This window comes from Rhipicephalus microplus, chromosome 4, assembly GCF_043290135.1.
Source record: "Rhipicephalus microplus isolate Deutch F79 chromosome 4, USDA_Rmic, whole genome shotgun sequence".
NCBI lineage: Eukaryota > Metazoa > Arthropoda > Arachnida > Ixodida > Ixodidae > Rhipicephalus > Rhipicephalus microplus.
In genome coordinates, this window is record NC_134703.1 from 70055537 (window position 1) to 70073106 (window position 17570).

Genomic DNA, 17570 nt, shown 5'->3' on the forward strand with positions numbered 1-17570 from the left:
GATGGCATTGAGACGGCTGTAGTGAACACAAAATCGCCATGCCCCATTGTTCTTCTTCACTAGAATTACTGGAGTGGCCCATGGACTACATGATTCTTGGATTACATTTTTCTTGAGCATCTCGCAAGGCTGTTCATTGATCACTGCACGTTCCGAAGGCGGTACACGATATGGTTTCTGTCAGAGAGGCCTGTGAGATGTCGTGTCGAGTCGGTGCTTAATACGAGAAGCAGGGAATGACAATGGATCGTGCTGAGCAAAATCAAAAATACCAGCATGTTTGCGCAGAATACTTGCCAGTTCATTACATTCGTTAGTGCTGAGTGACTTGTCAATCATAGCCATAATGGTGATGTCCCTGGTGTGTAGATTATCGCAACGGGCCTTACCCGGGGAATCGCTGCTCTCTGCAAGGTTGGCAAGTGAGAATACTTGATGTTCACGAATCTCTGCAAGTTTCAGACCTTCCAGCAGCACTGTAGGATCAGAGCAGTTAATCACCTATAAACCAGTATGCCCTTGCACAACCGATAGCGTGCAGTAGGGTATTAGAACTGTCTTCTTTATGCAACTAAGATGCATGGGCCCCATGGTTGCGTCAAATGTTTTCTCGCTTGCAGGCGAACAAACAACAGGGACACATTTTGCAGACAATGGCGGCACAGTTGTGTCCACGGACACGCAAAGAGCACCTTCCTGACAGGGCGAGTTTTCCATAAACGCAACTGGAATATCGGAATCTACTGTAATTTGTCCTGTGCAGCAATCGACAGTAGCACCACATAGCTTCAAGAAATCGTGTTCCAGAATGACATAATGCGTAGTATGAGGAAGAACAGCAAACTCTGCAACAAATTTCTGGCACGCCAAACTAACAGTCACAGTGCAGACACCAACAGGTTGTAACGCATCTCTGCTCACTCAATGAAGCGTACCAGAACGGTCCCAACAAAACATAACTTTTCGTCCAAGGAGGCGGGTGAAAACAAAACTGATCACTGACACGGTTGCACCTGTGTCCACCAATGCCATTGTTGGTACATCATCGATAAACACTCGAACCTTATTTTTAAACATGGAAGCTAAAAGAGGTATTTCTGTTAAAATCAAGGACTGTCCGGCGACCTCACCTCCAATGGCGCCGCCGACTAGTTTTCCCTAGGAGGCGAGGAGTAACACTATATAACACTGAATAACAATATATTCGTTTAGTCAACGAATTGGCGTAGTGAAAGTGCCAAATTATTATTGTATGTTAGCTTTATTCATGTGGGAATGCTCCTCAGATTTTGTGAAGAAGCGAGGTAATCATCCCCAGAAAGCACACTGCTGCTGCCCTTGAAAGCCGGCTTATCCGCAGAATGACAATCTATGCAGCCATGCCAACTTTACAAAACAAGCGGTATCCGGCAATGCTGAGGCACAACGCCTCGACAATTCGTTTTTTGTCAACTCAATTTTAAAACAACGCAGAAACACTTCACGGCATCCGACACAACTTGAACTTCACAACACACTTCTCCATCACATCAAAGAAAAGTACACAAAAAAATTGGCCCCGTATATGCATGTTACACTGCAATTGTCGCCGAAAGACGATAGTCTTGCATCTGGAGAGTGTGAACAAAACGTTTACGTGATGTTCCGCGCAAGAAAATCGGTGAATGGTATAGTGGAGGCGCTGCCTTAGAATACCCAGAGCGTGCAGCGGAGGCGAATGGGCGCATCAAGTCACGTCACACGTGAGACATGAGCACTATCTGGCAATTATCTTGGAAAACGAAGCGCGCGCACCATGCGCGCCCCTCTCGGAGGTGATAAGGTGTAGAACGCAAGGCGACGGGTAGGCGCCACCACCATCTCGTCTTAGCACAGTGTTGGAAACACTTGCCTTTTCATGCAAGCGTTGCCTGGTCAGCGCAAGGTGATAAATGCTACAGTCCTTATAATTACTTGTGTATACCTTTTCTAGTAAGAGACACACATACAGAATATCGACGTGTAGTTATCGTGCCTCAGATATGCACAGTAATTGCCTTTTAATTGACACTTGCACAAGTATGAATGCTGAATCTTGAGCAATATTGGTGGGCGCTGCGGATGGGGTCGGTCTTTGGGGGTATCGTTTGGCCACTTTGGTGCCGTTTAGGGTACCGTTATGGGCGGACAAACAGACAAAAGTACAGACAGACAAAAATTTTTGCGTCGAAGGTCTCCAAGAAAGAGCCTTTAAAAAAAAACAGAGTTCCTTTCATCTTTGTTTTCGCTTTAGCCGCATTACACGAGAGCTACAAACATCCAACCAGAAATGTAGCCTAAGTAAACTGAAAGCAAGCCTTCCCAAGGAATGCAATACTATTGGTTTAGTAGGATGCTAACTTGAGAAGGAATTTCACGTAAACAATAGCTAGGGGAAATAAAGCACACGCATGCAGAGATTCAAGCAGGCCCAGTTACTGCGATCTGCTTCTTCCACCGTAATTCATCATTGTTCACATGATGTACCAGCTTCAATGACACCCTAAAGCTTGCTGAGAATGGGCTTTAATGCTCTTTCAGAAAGTAATCCTGATAACCAATATAGACCAGGAAGCAGTCCAAAGAACATGTGACAGAACACCATGAAATTGCAAAAGTTACATGCAGGAAAGTGAGTGTTATGGTGTCCGACAGAAAACACAGTAGAACATAAAGGTTAACACAGCATTGAGAAATATACGGCCCAATATAGAGTTACTGACTTGCACTTGTGACAGATTTTTGTTTGTAGTGACTAGATTTTTCATGACGAGATGTATTTTAGCAGTGGTGTACCAACTCTTTCGCTAGTGGGGGGGGGGGGGGGCAGACTTAACTCACTCATCAGCCGCGATATATATATATATATATATATATATATATATATATATATATATATATATATATATATATATATATATCAGCACATCAGTGAACTTCTCTTGATTAATGCGCACTTTGATATGAAGTCACATACACAGAAGTGACACGACACGCTTTCTTAGATACCACAAAGTTCAATCACACTTTAAAAAGTTGAGGAATGGCGCCCTTAGCCCAATTTCCGCCTCTAATATGCGACGCTCATCTTGCTATCAAACCTCATTCTCTGATTATGCCTTGGCAGTTAACATCTACACATACCACAATAGTTTGTTTAATAAATTTATCATGGATGTTAGTCCTCAGGATGGAAATGTACCAAGCATCAACGAGGATACACATATAAACATTAAACGAGGCTATGGCTGCCAAACACCAAAACATACATTCGGCAAACCTTCATTTATCAATGTACAGTAAACATACAATTACCTCAGTGAAGGCGCATTTTTCTTTCGCGTTATACTGTCGCTATAGCTCCAACTTCTAAGTTACCAGAACCAAGGCTGATCAGGTTTATCAGAGACTAAAGTGAACGCAGTTTTCGGCGTTTCAGTGCGGGAGAACTTAAACATCAAAAACAATTCATCACACTCATCGGCTCGCAGCAGCTTCAACAGAGCAGCGGTGATGATACACCCTTTTTAAAGAAAATTATTTTCTGGAAGCTGCAAATGGTTTGACTGGTCCATAAAAAGTTTGCTCGTTCCAATCTGTAACTGCATCAACAAGTCGCAGCAGATTAAAAGCATGAACAAGTGATGTAATATTATAGAGCACCTGTTCAGCACTTGCCTGCTCAGTAATACTACAGTGCAAGACGCGAAAACGTCGCATAGGAGACCCGCACCACAAAGAACCTACAAGAAAAATCATCACAACGGAAATGTTGGCAAAAGTTCACCATGTTGTAACATTGCCTCGTAAATTTTCATTCTTTTGTAAGAACATAATTGAGTTAATACTGTTGTGAAAGACAACTTCACCTTACTTGTTGGTTTCCCCAGTGTGCAGCCAAGAGTGGCCACTGTCGCAAGTCGAGGGAAGGGGAGCTCAGGCCCCCGAACTTTTCCCAGTAAGGGGCTCGCATTCCCCTTGCCCCCCCCCCCCCCGCCCCCCCCAGCTGATACGCTTATGCATTTCAGATACGGTTGATTGTCTGAATGTTGAGGACTGTTGGAGTATGCAGAAGCTCAAATGAAAAGTGTTGCAGGATATTCATTCATTGCTATATATGACTGGTCTTTGGGCCTGTATAATACTGACATTATAGCACTTGACAAACACAAAAGTAGTAAGATTCAAAAGATGCGAAAGGGATGTCTATGTGATGTCACAAGTTTCTTTTCCTACTTTTTGTGTTCTTGCAGCTCATTATCCAGGATGGTGAAATAGGACAGCCTAGGCCCTGGAAAAGCATTCAAAGCTACACAGGCATGTACCCATTACGCGTTACAAACAGTCAAGATGTGCAAAATGAATGTGCTAAGAGAGGAAAAAGTATTAGTAAGTCATGAAATACGAAAGCCTAAAGGTGAAAATCAGTTCCTCGGCATCTTAGCTAGTCAGATATTTCAGTTTCTTCCAAGAGGATGTGTCCGACTTTAGGATGTCTATTGACGATGATGATACTTATATGATAATAATATGATAATATATGATAATAATATTACAATAATAATATGATTACATTCATATTCTAATGACACAGTAACAAATGGCAATATCGACATCATGAGTCTTCCAACTGCTGTACACTGGCAGGCCAAGTAGGACAGATTATTGATGGTCCATTAGAATGATGTAATAGATATCAAGGGACAGCAAACAGCTCAAAATGGCAGGGTTAGATAGAAAGAAGAGATAAATAATTTGCCGGCATGAAATGAAATCAGCTCAAACGGGACAGGGTATACTGTAGATAATTGGGAGGGGCGGGGCGTTTGTCCTGTGGTGGACATAAATGGTTGGTGATGATGATTATGATGGCACTGGCGTTGCGTGCACTGACTTGGTGGTCAGTGCACGCAATTTTTCATCTATCTTCAGATGAGCCTAGCCACAACATTACTGCATTTTCAAGTGTTCTTCCCTATGTACTGTTTTGGTAATTAAATTAAGTGGTCCTTCCTTGTTTTTGTAGCCATATAATAACCTGCAATTACTGTTTCACTTTTTTTCATTCAGGCTAACTGCAGCTCCCTGGTGCTTCCTGCCATCGGTAAAGGCACAAAGTGGCTACACCTTGCTCCGGAGGCGACGGACTAAAAGGGAAAAAAAGAAGCCCAAGTCAAGACCCTTTCGACATGCCAAGGCAATACCTAGCCAGGCAATACTAGTACGCAAGACAGGCAAACTGCTTGTCTACATTGAGTCCTTGTCCAATGACTCCCTGCTAGAGCATCATCGTGTCAAGCCAAAGTGTGACATAACGATAAGGTTAAGAATAAAGTTACCCAGCCTGCACACTTTAGTGCCACAGAACTATTAGATAAGCAAGAAGATGCAGGCACACTTCCATAAGGCAATGCACCATGAAACGATGTCCTGATAGGCAAAAAAGTGGAAATACCAAAAATAAAAGCCCAAAAAGAGTCCGATACTTGGTTCAATAACGTCCCCTAGAAGGCCAGAAAATTAGGTGCAGCAACAGAAGTTCATTCGCAAGAATGCCACTCATACAAGTTGATCAGACAAATGGAAAGCAAGGAGGCATTGCCATCCTGCTCATTGTCTCTTGCCTCCTCAAAGCAATGAGTGCAGAGTGCCCAAGTGCATGCTTCTGTGACAGTGAAAGCCAGTATGTCAGCTGCGTCGGGGACAGTGTGTCACAAGCACCGCAGGACCTGCCCAGATCGAGTGAGAGGCTCGAACTACGCAACTTTGCCGTAGATGTGCTAGTGCAGCACCTACTCAGCGAAGTGCCAGCTCTCAAGGAACTGAAGCTGCAGCAAAGTAGAACAAGGGGAATCGAAGATGGAGCCCTGGCTGAGCTGGCTCTGCTCCAAAGACTTGACCTGAGCCAAAACTTGCTGGAGAATCTGACATCGGGAACGTTCAAAGGACTACAGCAACTCAAGTACCTTGACCTGTCCTCGAACCAACTGGCACACATTGATGGTGCCTTTTCTGTAAGTACCAGAGCCTTAGACTACAGTTTCTTCAAGACGATTTTGCAGGAATTATGAAAAGTTGTTTTTCTAATTAGAAGTGTCCTCAAAGATAACTGATGATATGCCTTGGAAATAGTGAATTAAGTAGTTTTATAATGTCAAGGTTATTACAAAAGAAGCATTTATTTGGCCTCGCTTTTGAACATTGTAACTCCGAACCCCATTGTTCGTTCTTCTCGTACATGCAATAGTTACTTGCAACAATAGGGAAATTGGATTAGCAAATACAACCAAATACATATTCGTCTTTAATTGTGGTGTGAGGACAATTTCACCAAGTGATTTTGGTCTGCCAGCTTTATTAAATGCGTCATGCTTCCAGAGCACACGTCACCATCGTGACATTTCTAATCAGCGAATGTAATCAGCTGGCTGCTAAAACTAATACATATCCTAGCCAAGTGCTGCCCACAATGGCCAAGTGCTATTACCATTTCGTGATGAACTTCAAAATAGCAGCAACAGCACCTCTCTTTTCCCAAGCTGTCTGGAAACTGCTGTACATTCCTCCTTCTTCTTTTTTGTATGTTTAGCAACACAAAAAATGGTAACATGCTGACAGTCTCCCACTCCCCAATAAAGCCCCACAACATTTCACTGTTGGAAACATTGGTTGTGCACAAAATCTACAGTGACTTAGCACATTGGACCAAGATTCTTCATTAAATAACTTGCTTTCAGCTTTGGACATCAGCATCAACAAAAACAATATATCCTGTTAAATATACCAAGAAATCAACAGAATGGAAGTTTTTTTTTCAAGACTAAAAGTGAGATATAGCTCAAATGCATACAGTTTTCTAACGTATGTACCTATGGCAGATAAGAGCTGCATCAAATGGTTCTAAAGTTACATTGATCTTGTCACTGTACATGGAACTCTATCCTAAACTGTACATGTTCCCAGTGGTTTATTCAAAATGCACATATTGAATTATGCTCTCATGGTGTTTATTCTCTCTTTTTTTTTTTTGCAAGGGCCTGGGCAACCTGGAACAGCTGAATCTTCACAGCAACCTGCTCACACAGCTAAACACCTACACATTCATGGGCCTACAGCAGATCCAGTACCTGAACCTCGACTCGAACCTCATCTCGAGTGTAGAAGTGGGTGCCTTCCAGAACCTGCCAAATCTTGGACACCTCATTCTCAGCAACAATCCACTCACAAGCCTCTCTCGTCTCAATTTCTTTGGCTCGCACCTGCAGTACATTGATGCTTCTCAGGTCGGGCTTGAGCGCATACCGCAAAGCCTCACGCGCTATGTTCGAGACCTCAGGCTCAGCCGCAACAACATCACTCACATAACTCTCGGTGACCTGGACAGCTATCCACACCTCAGCTTACTTGTGCTTGATGACAATGCCATCGAAGACGTGGAAGATGACGCGCTTGGACGACAGGAGTACCTCACCAGGCTTTGGCTTAACGGCAACAGGCTTACAAGAGTGCCAATGAACCTGCCACAAACACTAGTTGCTCTGTACATAGAGGAGAACTTGATAACTGAGCTGCCAGCCAATAGCTTTCTTGGACTGACAAAACTGGAGCAATTGTTTTTGCAGCGAAACCAAATCAGGAACATTTCAGAGAGTGCCCTGAGTGATCTCGCAAACCTGAAGACCCTCGACCTACAGGCAAACCTCATACAATGTCTGCCCAACCACGTTTTCAGCAATCTTGGCAATGTGAAGACACTCGACATATCTCAAAATCTGCTACAGTTACTGGAGCCCCAGTGCTTTCAAGGACTTGATGCACTCCAAACACTGCAGATGTCCCGAATAGTCAACAAAGTGGAGTTCCAAGAATACGTCTTTGATCCGCTGAAGATGCTAACGAAGCTTGAAATGTATGACAGCAGCGAGCTAGTGGCCGATATAATCAGGTCACCAAGAACGCTGCATGGCTTAAGAAATGTCCAGGAGCTGAACATCATGCACAATAAGCTCACACATTTGAGGCCAGATTTTCCTTCTTTCTTCCCCAAACTGAAGGTTCTCAAAGTGGGAGGCAACACGTTTCACTGTGGCCCTGAAGTGCGGTGGTTCTCAGAATGGATAAAAACCTCGAGCATCCAGTTTTACAGCAGCTACAGCATAAGATGTGCATCCCCATTCACGCTGCAATTCAAGCCTGTCATGTTGTTAAAGGAGGAAGACTTTCTTGAGATAACCACACAACGCGCACCAGTGCCTCAAGTCAGAGGTGCTACTTTGGTCAAAAGAGTTCCCCTGCCAAACGTCCCAGAACAAATCACTAAAAGACCAACAGCAGATAACACCACTGCACCTTTAACACTAAGAAGCATTTCCACGACAAGTTTAAGAGCAGCTGAGACAAACACAGTTGCGTCGAGTAATCAGACAAGCATTTTTCCAGCTGACAGCGGCACAGCTCTTGAGAACGCTGAAGATTTGTTTCAAGCCCCACAGACACGAGAAGCTCTGAATATCACTTCACAAATGGCAGGCGACCAGAAAGCAAGCAATGGAAGCTTAGTAGCCCACCTCAAAAGTAATGCAACATTTGCAACAGACAGCAGCATTACTGACGGCTCAAGTAACGTTACTATTCCTACAGTGATCACTGAGCACACCATGATGACGACGCTGCACTACATCTGGCAACTCCCCACAGCTGAAATAACTGTTCCAGCTCCCTCAATGTCACAAAACAACCACACTTCTTTGTCCTTCAATGCGCCTCAAAGCTTACTGCTTGTACCACCAGTGGCTGAAAAACAACGGCAAGAGCCAAGCTCTGAAGGAAACTCCACTGTCACTTCAAGAGTCATTACTGGCTGCAGCTTTTTGCTCTTCGTTGCTCTCGTAACCACAGTGTTTATACTGCATGCACGCCGCAACTGCATGGGCTGCCGTGAACGGTATGCCCGGATCCAGCGGAGCAGCAGCATCTCTTACCGTCCTCAGCACGACGAGGTGAACATCTTGACTGTGTCAGAGGGTACGGTTGATGCAAGGACTAGCGTGCAGCGTGGCATTCGAAACAAGCTTTACTTCGCAGTCGACAGTGGTGGTCCTCACGATGTGTCCAATGAACCGCATTTACAAGAACTGATTCCTCGCTCCTTGAGTGACAGTGAGTGGTGCAGTGGTCACGTGTGTATATAAACTTGGACGTCTACTGCGATATGGTATTTGTGACCATAAGTAGATACGCAAAAACTGTGACTACCAACGGCCACATACACCAAATGTGTGCTTTGCAAAAGCAGGCTTAGATTCTGTGCCAAAGATATAGTGTATCTCAGGCAGCCTGGCCTTCAACATTTTTGAAAAAACTTTCATGACACAGTTAGGGCGAGCTGGCTGTGTGACCATGACAGGAACAACAGTGCTTGTTAAAAGTGGGCCTCCAGCTTTTTAAAATTTGAGTGCATGGGCGTGCGAAAAGAGCTTGATGATTCCAAAATTTCAGGAGACAAACTCACAAGGTTCCATGAAGTGAGCTATGAAATTCGACTTATAGTGAGTGTGAGCGTGAGGATACACAAACACAAAGCATGTATTTTTGTAAAAGAAGAGAATTATTTGGCAGCATGGTATATTACAATGCTCCTGTCTACTCGTTTCCTTCTATCATGCAGCGAATGTTTATACATGTTGAATAAAGTGTCTACTCAAAGCTTTGATGCTATTGAAACTCATCAAAAAAAAAACAGAAGTCAACGAACAAGTGTGTCCCTTTCAATATCAACACCCCTGTTGCAAAAGGCGCCAGAACGGAGCATCGAAGAGCATGCTCAATGGATGGGGAAAACGAAGAGGAAGATAGGCACGCGCTAGGGGGTGACGGCTTTGGCTCCATGCTGAATGAACGGGTCATCTCCATCTAATGTCTGCGGACTAATTATTTGTTACATTTGGTGCCGAAATCCGGGAACGAACCAGGGACCTTGATTTATAAATTTATAAATGCCCTTAATTTGTAAATTCATATCTAACCCATTCATCACTTCTTAACAAGTTTTTTACCTTTTCCGATGAATCAACTTAGCGTTGAATGGCAATAGATGCTTACTTATAATTAACATTAATGAAATGCAAGTACAGCCTCTGAAGGCTTTTTAAAAATGACATGAAAACGATGCAAAAGCTAGTATTGATTTCACATGATCTAATTGAATCCAACATAGACACATCACGAAAGTGGGCCACAACAATTACCGCAAGTAAGGTTTAAGAGCTCAATGTGAATTAGGGTACACAACTTAAAAAGTCTAGTATGTTTCTCCGTGAAGTTACACAAACTCTAGCAATCCACACATTGAACAGGTCTGCCACAAACATCTCTACATGAAGTGACTTGTACAGTAAAGGAGGCCAGCCTATAAAATGAATAGCTGACCGCTGCTTTACTACCAATTCCAATAACTGTGGAGCCGTAGCCTGCTGTTAGATTCCACTTCTTGGATGCAATGTGCATAGAGAGCAGCAGTCGACAAATGAAGACCATGCGAAAATTTCCCCGACTTTGTGTACGCTATGATAAACCGTCACTCATACGAAGCATAATAATGCCATAATACGGCTGAACCAAAAAGTGAACAAGTTTGAGAAATGACATTCAGATTTCACAAACCTAAACAACATAACATTGGCAGCAGATGTGCACACCCACAGATGAAGACTGCGAAATTACACTAGTGCCTTTTTTCACAGTGAATTGATAACGAATCCGTATTTATAATATCCAATTCAAATGTCCCTTTTTTTCTGAATGTACTTAGGTTATTCTATTTTGAGTTATACAGTGCACAACCCTGACGACAAACTGATCCATACGTATAAACAAAACTTTAGGAGCTCCTATCACACGTTATAAACTTTGTTACATGGCCCTGCCGCGATGGTCTAGTGGCTAAGGTACTCCGCTACTGACCCACAGGTCGTGGGATCGAATACCGGCTGCGGCTGCTGCATTTCCGATGGAGGCGGAAATGTTGTAGGCTCGTGTGCTCAGATTTGGATGCACATGAAAGAACTCCAAGTGATCAAAATTTCCAGAGTGTTCAACTACGGGGTCTCTCATATTCATAAAGTGGTTTTGGGATGTTAAACCCCACATATCAATCAAACTTTGTTGCATGAGCTGTAGCTTCACACCTAAAATATTAATGGGAAGTAGCAAACAAAATTGTGCCAGCTCTAGTGGAAATGCAGTTAAATGATGGCCTCTCTACATGGACACACATTAAAATAAAAAATTCACCAGAAACATGGCGCTTTTGGTACACGACGGTGTATCGAGGAATCGACAATCGCTGGACAGAAGATGGAAGAGAATTTCTATGACAGGTAGGTGTGAATTGGCTTTGTGCTGAATTATCGAATACAATAGGACCCTGCAGTACTTTTCCAGGTAACCATTGAATAGCTTCATGAACGAACTTTATTGCCTGACTAATCAACCCCCCAATAAAGTTTTTAAAATCCACCAAAAACAAGTGAAGTTCCATAGGATTCATTGCAAGCTGTCATTGCTTTCCCAATGAGCACAAGAGGCTAATCTGAGAAGGCTGACAGAGGAGAAAGAAGTCACGTCCATGTGCATCATGACTTCAAGCACAGCTTACTTCCCACGTAATCATGAAAGCACACGCGGGCATGTGGCAGCTTCCACATGCCCGCGAGTGCTTAGTAGTCTGCTCATGTACTTAACGAAGTTCTCCCGCACTCATACCATGTTGTCAACTGCAACATAATGTCATGTAATGGTGACGTCATGGTCCGTGCAGCTTATGACATCAGCCTAGAGCATTCGTTGATTTGTGCATTGTTGCGTTCATCCACCTCTGAGGTAGAATACCAATGCCTTCCAAATTTCGCCTAACTATAGACCCTACTTAGGATTAAAAACAAAGAGAGCTTCCATTCAGCATCTGAAACATTAACCTTACCAGAAGCACTACGAACCAATGGATAATTGTGAAGTTACTGTTAGATACTGATAAGATATTACAGGCAATTCTGCTGTTTTTTGTAAAGATAGCGCTAGTTAGAGGATTAGTGATGGAAAAGTATAAAGAAGGGACAAAAAAAATTGTGGAAAAATTCATTCCGAGGTAAGAGGCTGAATTACCTGGAAGTAGATACCGTACTTTCTTGCATATTATCCGCACGAAAAATTGAAAAAGATTGCCTGAAAAGTGGGGATGCGGGTTATCTGCGAATATTCCAAAAGCAGAGGTCGGCTTCATGGCAATGCATCGCCTCTCCTGCAGTCCACATCTCCATCGACATCGTCTGGTGCAAAGCCAATAAAAGACAACAAAGGCCATAGACAGATCACCTCCGTAGCGTGTTTATTAACTTTTTACGTGCTTTATTTGATTTGGTCAACAGCGTCACAACAGCCATTTGATCGCCTTTTTCCGAGTCGGGTGTAGCCAGTTTACACCGTTGGTCAGCTTTGTCTGGTGAGGCACCATGAGTGGGTCTCGGCGACAATCTTTGACCGCGAAAGAAAACTCAAAATTATAGCTGCTGCCGAATAAATCGGCAACAGAGCTGCTGCGAGGAGGCACGATGTCGACGAATCCTGCATTCGTGACCGATGAAAAAAAAAGGCTTCTCGAAAGGGCACTCAAGCAGAAGTGAGCATTTTGTGGCCTGAAGACTGGTGCGTCTTCAGGCCACAATATTGACAATAGGAAGGCATGTGTGGTTTCCAACAATTGTCAAAATCGTGTGCGGAACAGCGACGCCATGCGTAAGCATCACGGCATGAATTGGTGCAACCATGTAATCGCCGTCAAGTACAGGTAGCGTAGAGGAGAGGTCAATGTGTGTAACACAGTTAGGTGGAAGGCATACGAAATCGATGCAGCAAAGACGGCTTTGGGGTGGGTTGGTCGGATCGGAAAGTAGAGGCATCTCAAGGTCGAGACAGCCAGCTGAACAGCCTATAAGGGCAGAGTGAGAGGTTAGAAAGCCCATACCTAGAATTAGATCATGAGGGCAATTTTCGATAACGGTGAAAAGAACAGCAGTGCTTCTATCAGCAATAGTCACACTGGCAGAGCACATGCCAATAATGGTGGCAGTTCCCCCGTCGGCGACGAAGAGCAGCACTCATGATGGACACATGCACGCTCATGATGGACACATGCATGCCCGTATCGATCAACGCACGCACAGGTATGTTGTCTAAAGTAACGTTCAATATATTCCGGGTGGTCGGTAATGTTACACAAGGATTTCTTGCAGCGGTCATCGTTAATGCAACTCCACCTCCAGAAACTGCACTGCCTAGTTTTCCGGTCGGGGGCGCTGCGAATAGGTCGGAGAGGTAGGACGGCGTTGCGGGGGCAAACGAGATTGACGGCGAGCAGCGGATGGTGAGCAGCGTAGCGAATTTTCGTTATGCAGCCAAACCAACAAGCCAACCTTTCCGTATTAGTGTTGCAGTTTATCTCCCACTGTTACTGACACCGATGACAACTGCCACAAAAACCATAAGCAGAAGCAAAGTAGGAGTAGGGAATCCCTGTGGAAGAAACCCCACGACTCAGAGGAATCACACCGTTGTGCACCGCATCAGTTGTCCTTCAACTTCCGTGAAGGCAGCATGAATAGCGGTTTCGCAACCCATAGCTGCTGAGAGTACAATGCCCAGGCTGTAGACTTAGCATCGATATTGGCAGAAGAGTTGTCAACATTGTGATTTCTACCTCAACCATAAAATGAAAGAGCACATGTAAAGTGTTGTTGATACCCCTTTGGTCATACTGTACCAAATTATGTGAATAAACGCAAACTAGCCTCCACATTTCCTTGTTCTTCATAGTGCAACTCAGGCACGCCATTGTGCATCATCTCTTTGCGACAGCAACCTAACAAAAAAAAAACACTTTCATGTTCTCATTTTATAAGAATGTGCTGAATATTGAATTCAATTTGCACCCAGAATTTCATCTAAATCTGCATCCAAAATTCACTTCGCTCCCATAATTTGGCTGTTCACACATCTCTGGTTTTGAGACATGCAGTTGTCATTGGAGTAAGTCTAGTCTCACCTGCAAAGTTGGCAAAGAAGATCTCTTTGAGGGCTTGAAACTCGGTCTCTTCCTCTTGAGATCCAAACATGCTCTGGCCTGGCCACAGCTCTTGGCCTGCTCGCAACAACGCCACTGCCTTGGCTGTTTCTAGGGCCTTAAGTGCAGCTTGGATGCGGCCTAAGGCATCCAGCCTGCAACAACATAGTGAGAAAACCAGCTGGTTAAAACTACAAATGAATACAAGTCTTAAAAGAATTGCTCACAACTGAAAAGCAAACTGTAATCAACTTTTTACACGGTCAAACTCCACAGGTCGATTCGGAGCAAGCGTTTGGACTGGCAGATTCAGAGCAACCCATTTTTTGATTAAGCACTTCACATTGCTCTGGTTTGCAGAGACAGATTTCGCCGGAACTCTGGCAATGCAGTGCCATCATTTCCAACACAGTCGAGCACCCTGGCTGCCTTCAGCGTTTTTCGAAGCTGTGTCTGATCACATTGTGCCCCTGTTTACTTTCTTAAAATGGTGTCGTTTCACCCTGGAGGATGAGCTGCTCACCTGCTTCTTGCTCTGAGCAATAGCGAGAGTTCTGACATTAGTAGCATCAATGATGATGACGAACTGTGCATGCTCTAGGAAATGATGTTAAAGAAACGTTCCCTGACCGGCTGTACAGACACATGAAAATTATCGGTACATCAAAAAAGAAATTTTCATGCACTCGTCCATATTTGTCACCGCAACACAAGAAAAACGACACGCCTGTTTTACGCCCACTGCGTGGTCGAAATATGTGTTTTGCTGCGGCGACCCATAAAAACGCACAGAGCAGAAGCAGTAGTAGTTTCCGGAACTGGTCTACAAGATGTATGCATGAACAGCTTCTTCAGCGATATTGCGTGGAGCATTCACACGTTTCACTGGCAGATTTGGCTTGGAGCAATCAAAGTGCTCACTCTAGAATTTCAGCGGCTGCTCCGCATCTCCCACTGAAATTCGCCAAAGCACACACTTGTTCATTATTTTCTCAATGCTTTCGATAATTCGGTATTTGCTTAATCTGGACATCTTTCCTGGTCCACCGAAATCCAAAAAACAAGCTTTCTTTCTATATTTAAAATAAGAGACAAGTGAGGTGAAGGTACTGGGCAACGATATATTCATTGAAGAAGAACGGTGCAAGAGCGGCATGGCATAAAATAAGCTAAGAAGCAGAAGAAGAAGACCTGAAAAATTTTTGCAGTGAAAGCTGTTATGAAATAAGAACAACAGCCATATATGATGCTAGTTACGATTCATGATTTATGGTAGGCTTGTACGAATAGTGAATTTCAAGTGTGAATCAAATTCTATGCGAATAGAAACTCTGATGAGAATTCAAATAGTATATATGACATACCAAAGAAAATGGACACATTTCTCATGATGCAACTAACCTGTACAACTTTTTTTTTTTTTAATTGAAACAAGGCCTGTGCAAATGTGATTCCTCTTAGTTTAAAGGAACTGTAAACAGGTTTAAACAGTAGCGAAAATTGGCTTTCTGTAGAAGGCAAATGATAGCCTGAAAAATATGTTACAATTTAAAAATTTTTTGAGAGTATAAGCTAGCATACCAAGCTTTTAAACATATTAAATGATCATTTGATGCAGGAGTTCAATAAACATTGAAGCGGAGCTTCCCGCCAGTGTGGATTTACTCCAGATACATGTTTTCATGGCTTAGCATACTTTAAACGCAGTGAAATTACTTTTACAAAAGATTACATACGGATTGAATAGGTGCCTTCACGGCATAGCACTCATACAGTACAGTGAAACCACCTTTACAATTTTTTACGTGCAAATAATGTACGCACTGTACCTCGACGTAACGAAATTGGATATAACGAAATATCAGTTATCACAAAGTAAATTAAAAATAGTCTTGCAATAAATGAAGTGTTATAAGTAAACCTTTATAACAAATCTTTCGGTATAACAAACCTATTTTCGTATAAGATTAAAATTTGTTATATGTAATAATGTTTGAGTGTACTCATACATCAGGTGCAACATTGTGGCAGCTAGTGAGACTTTTTGCAATGAATGCATTCACACGAAGAAATGGTACAATAAATTTTCCATCTCAGACATGATTTCTTTTCCTCCTTGAGCTCAGTGATAAATGAAGATGCCTCTTGCATCGGAGATGGCGCCCCGTCATACGACTGTCTATAAGTAGTTCTGACACTTGCTCTCTTTTTCTTCTCATTTCTTGATGTTTTATTCGTAGCATTTCGCGACGCTGTGCGTGCGTGTTGTGCTCGTCTCGCACGAGCGTTCACAACAACGAAAGCCAAGTGCGAGACACCCATAGACACACATATTGCTGACCAAACTTCTTGCATAGCATCCACAGTGTTGCACCTGATATATGAAACAAAGTATAATATACATTTATTCGTTCATCTTTAATACTTCAAAACTTTCAAAATTTATAGTTCGATTTGAAACGAAATCGAATACTGTAATATTCAGAGCACTCAAATATATCATCATCATCATTATCATCATCATCATCAGCCTGACTACACCCACTGAAGGGCAAACGTCTCTCACATGATCCGCCAATCAACCCGGTCTTGTGCTTTCCACTGCCACGTAACACCTGCAAACTTTTTAATCTCATCGGCCCACCTAACTCTCTGTCTCCCCTTCATGCATTTGCCTTCTCTAGGAATCCAGCGAGTTACCTTTATTGACCACCGGTTACCCTGTCTACGTCCTACACGTCCGGCCCATGTCCATTTCTTTTTTTTTGATTTCAGCTATGATATTTTTAACCCCGGTTTGTTCCCTGACCCACTCTGCTCTCTTCTTGCCTCTTAAGGTCACACCTTTCATTTTCCTTCCCATTGCTTGCTGCATCGTCCTTAATTTAAGCTGAACTCTCTTTGTAAGCCTCCAGGTTTCTGCTCCGTAGGTAAGTACTGGGAAGATGCAACTGTTATATATCTTCCTTTTGAGGGATAGTGGCAATCTACCAGCCATGATTTGAGAGTTCTTGCCAAATGTGCTCCACCCCATTCTTATTCTTCTAGTTCCTTCAATCTCGTGTTTCGGCTCTGCGGTTATTACCTGTCTTAACTAGACATATTCCTTAACAACTTTCAGCGCCTCTCCACGTATCACAAAGTGCTGTTTTATTTTAAGATTGTTGCACATTACTTTAGTTTTGTGCATATTAATTTTCAGACCTACTTTTCTGCTTTCCGAGTCCAGTTCAGTAATCATGAACTGTAATTCATCGCCTGAGTTACTCATCAAGGCAATGTCATCAGCGAATCGCAAGTTACTAAGGTGCTCTCCATTAACTCTTATCCCTAACTCTTCCTAGTCTAGGGTCCTGAATACCTCCTGTAAACACGCGGTGAATAGCATTGGAGAGATAGTGTCGCCCTGCCTGACGCCCTTCATTATTGGGATTAT

At 43.2% G+C, this 17570-nt stretch overlaps 2 protein-coding genes across 4 annotated transcripts in view; one reads left to right on the forward strand and one right to left on the reverse strand.

The window, feature by feature from the left end:
* Window positions 1-9723, forward strand: part of LOC119172098 (uncharacterized) — a 252954-nt gene extending 243231 nt beyond the window's left edge. For all 3 annotated transcript variants that reach the window (XM_075892932.1, XM_075892931.1, XM_075892933.1), the window contains 3 exons: window positions 4272-4335; window positions 5089-6032; window positions 7053-9723. In XM_075892932.1, the coding sequence (XP_075749047.1) occupies window positions 5571-6032; window positions 7053-9209 (2619 nt within the window). In that variant the 5' untranslated portion in view covers window positions 4272-4335; window positions 5089-5570 and the 3' untranslated portion in view covers window positions 9210-9723. The remainder of the gene's footprint in view (window positions 1-4271; window positions 4336-5088; window positions 6033-7052) is intronic.
* Window positions 1-17570, reverse strand: part of timeout (circadian regulator timeout) — a 318914-nt gene that overhangs the window by 248828 nt on the left and 52516 nt on the right. The window contains exon 14 of the mRNA XM_037423870.2: window positions 14117-14289. Within this exon, the coding sequence (XP_037279767.2) occupies window positions 14117-14289 (173 nt within the window). The remainder of the gene's footprint in view (window positions 1-14116; window positions 14290-17570) is intronic.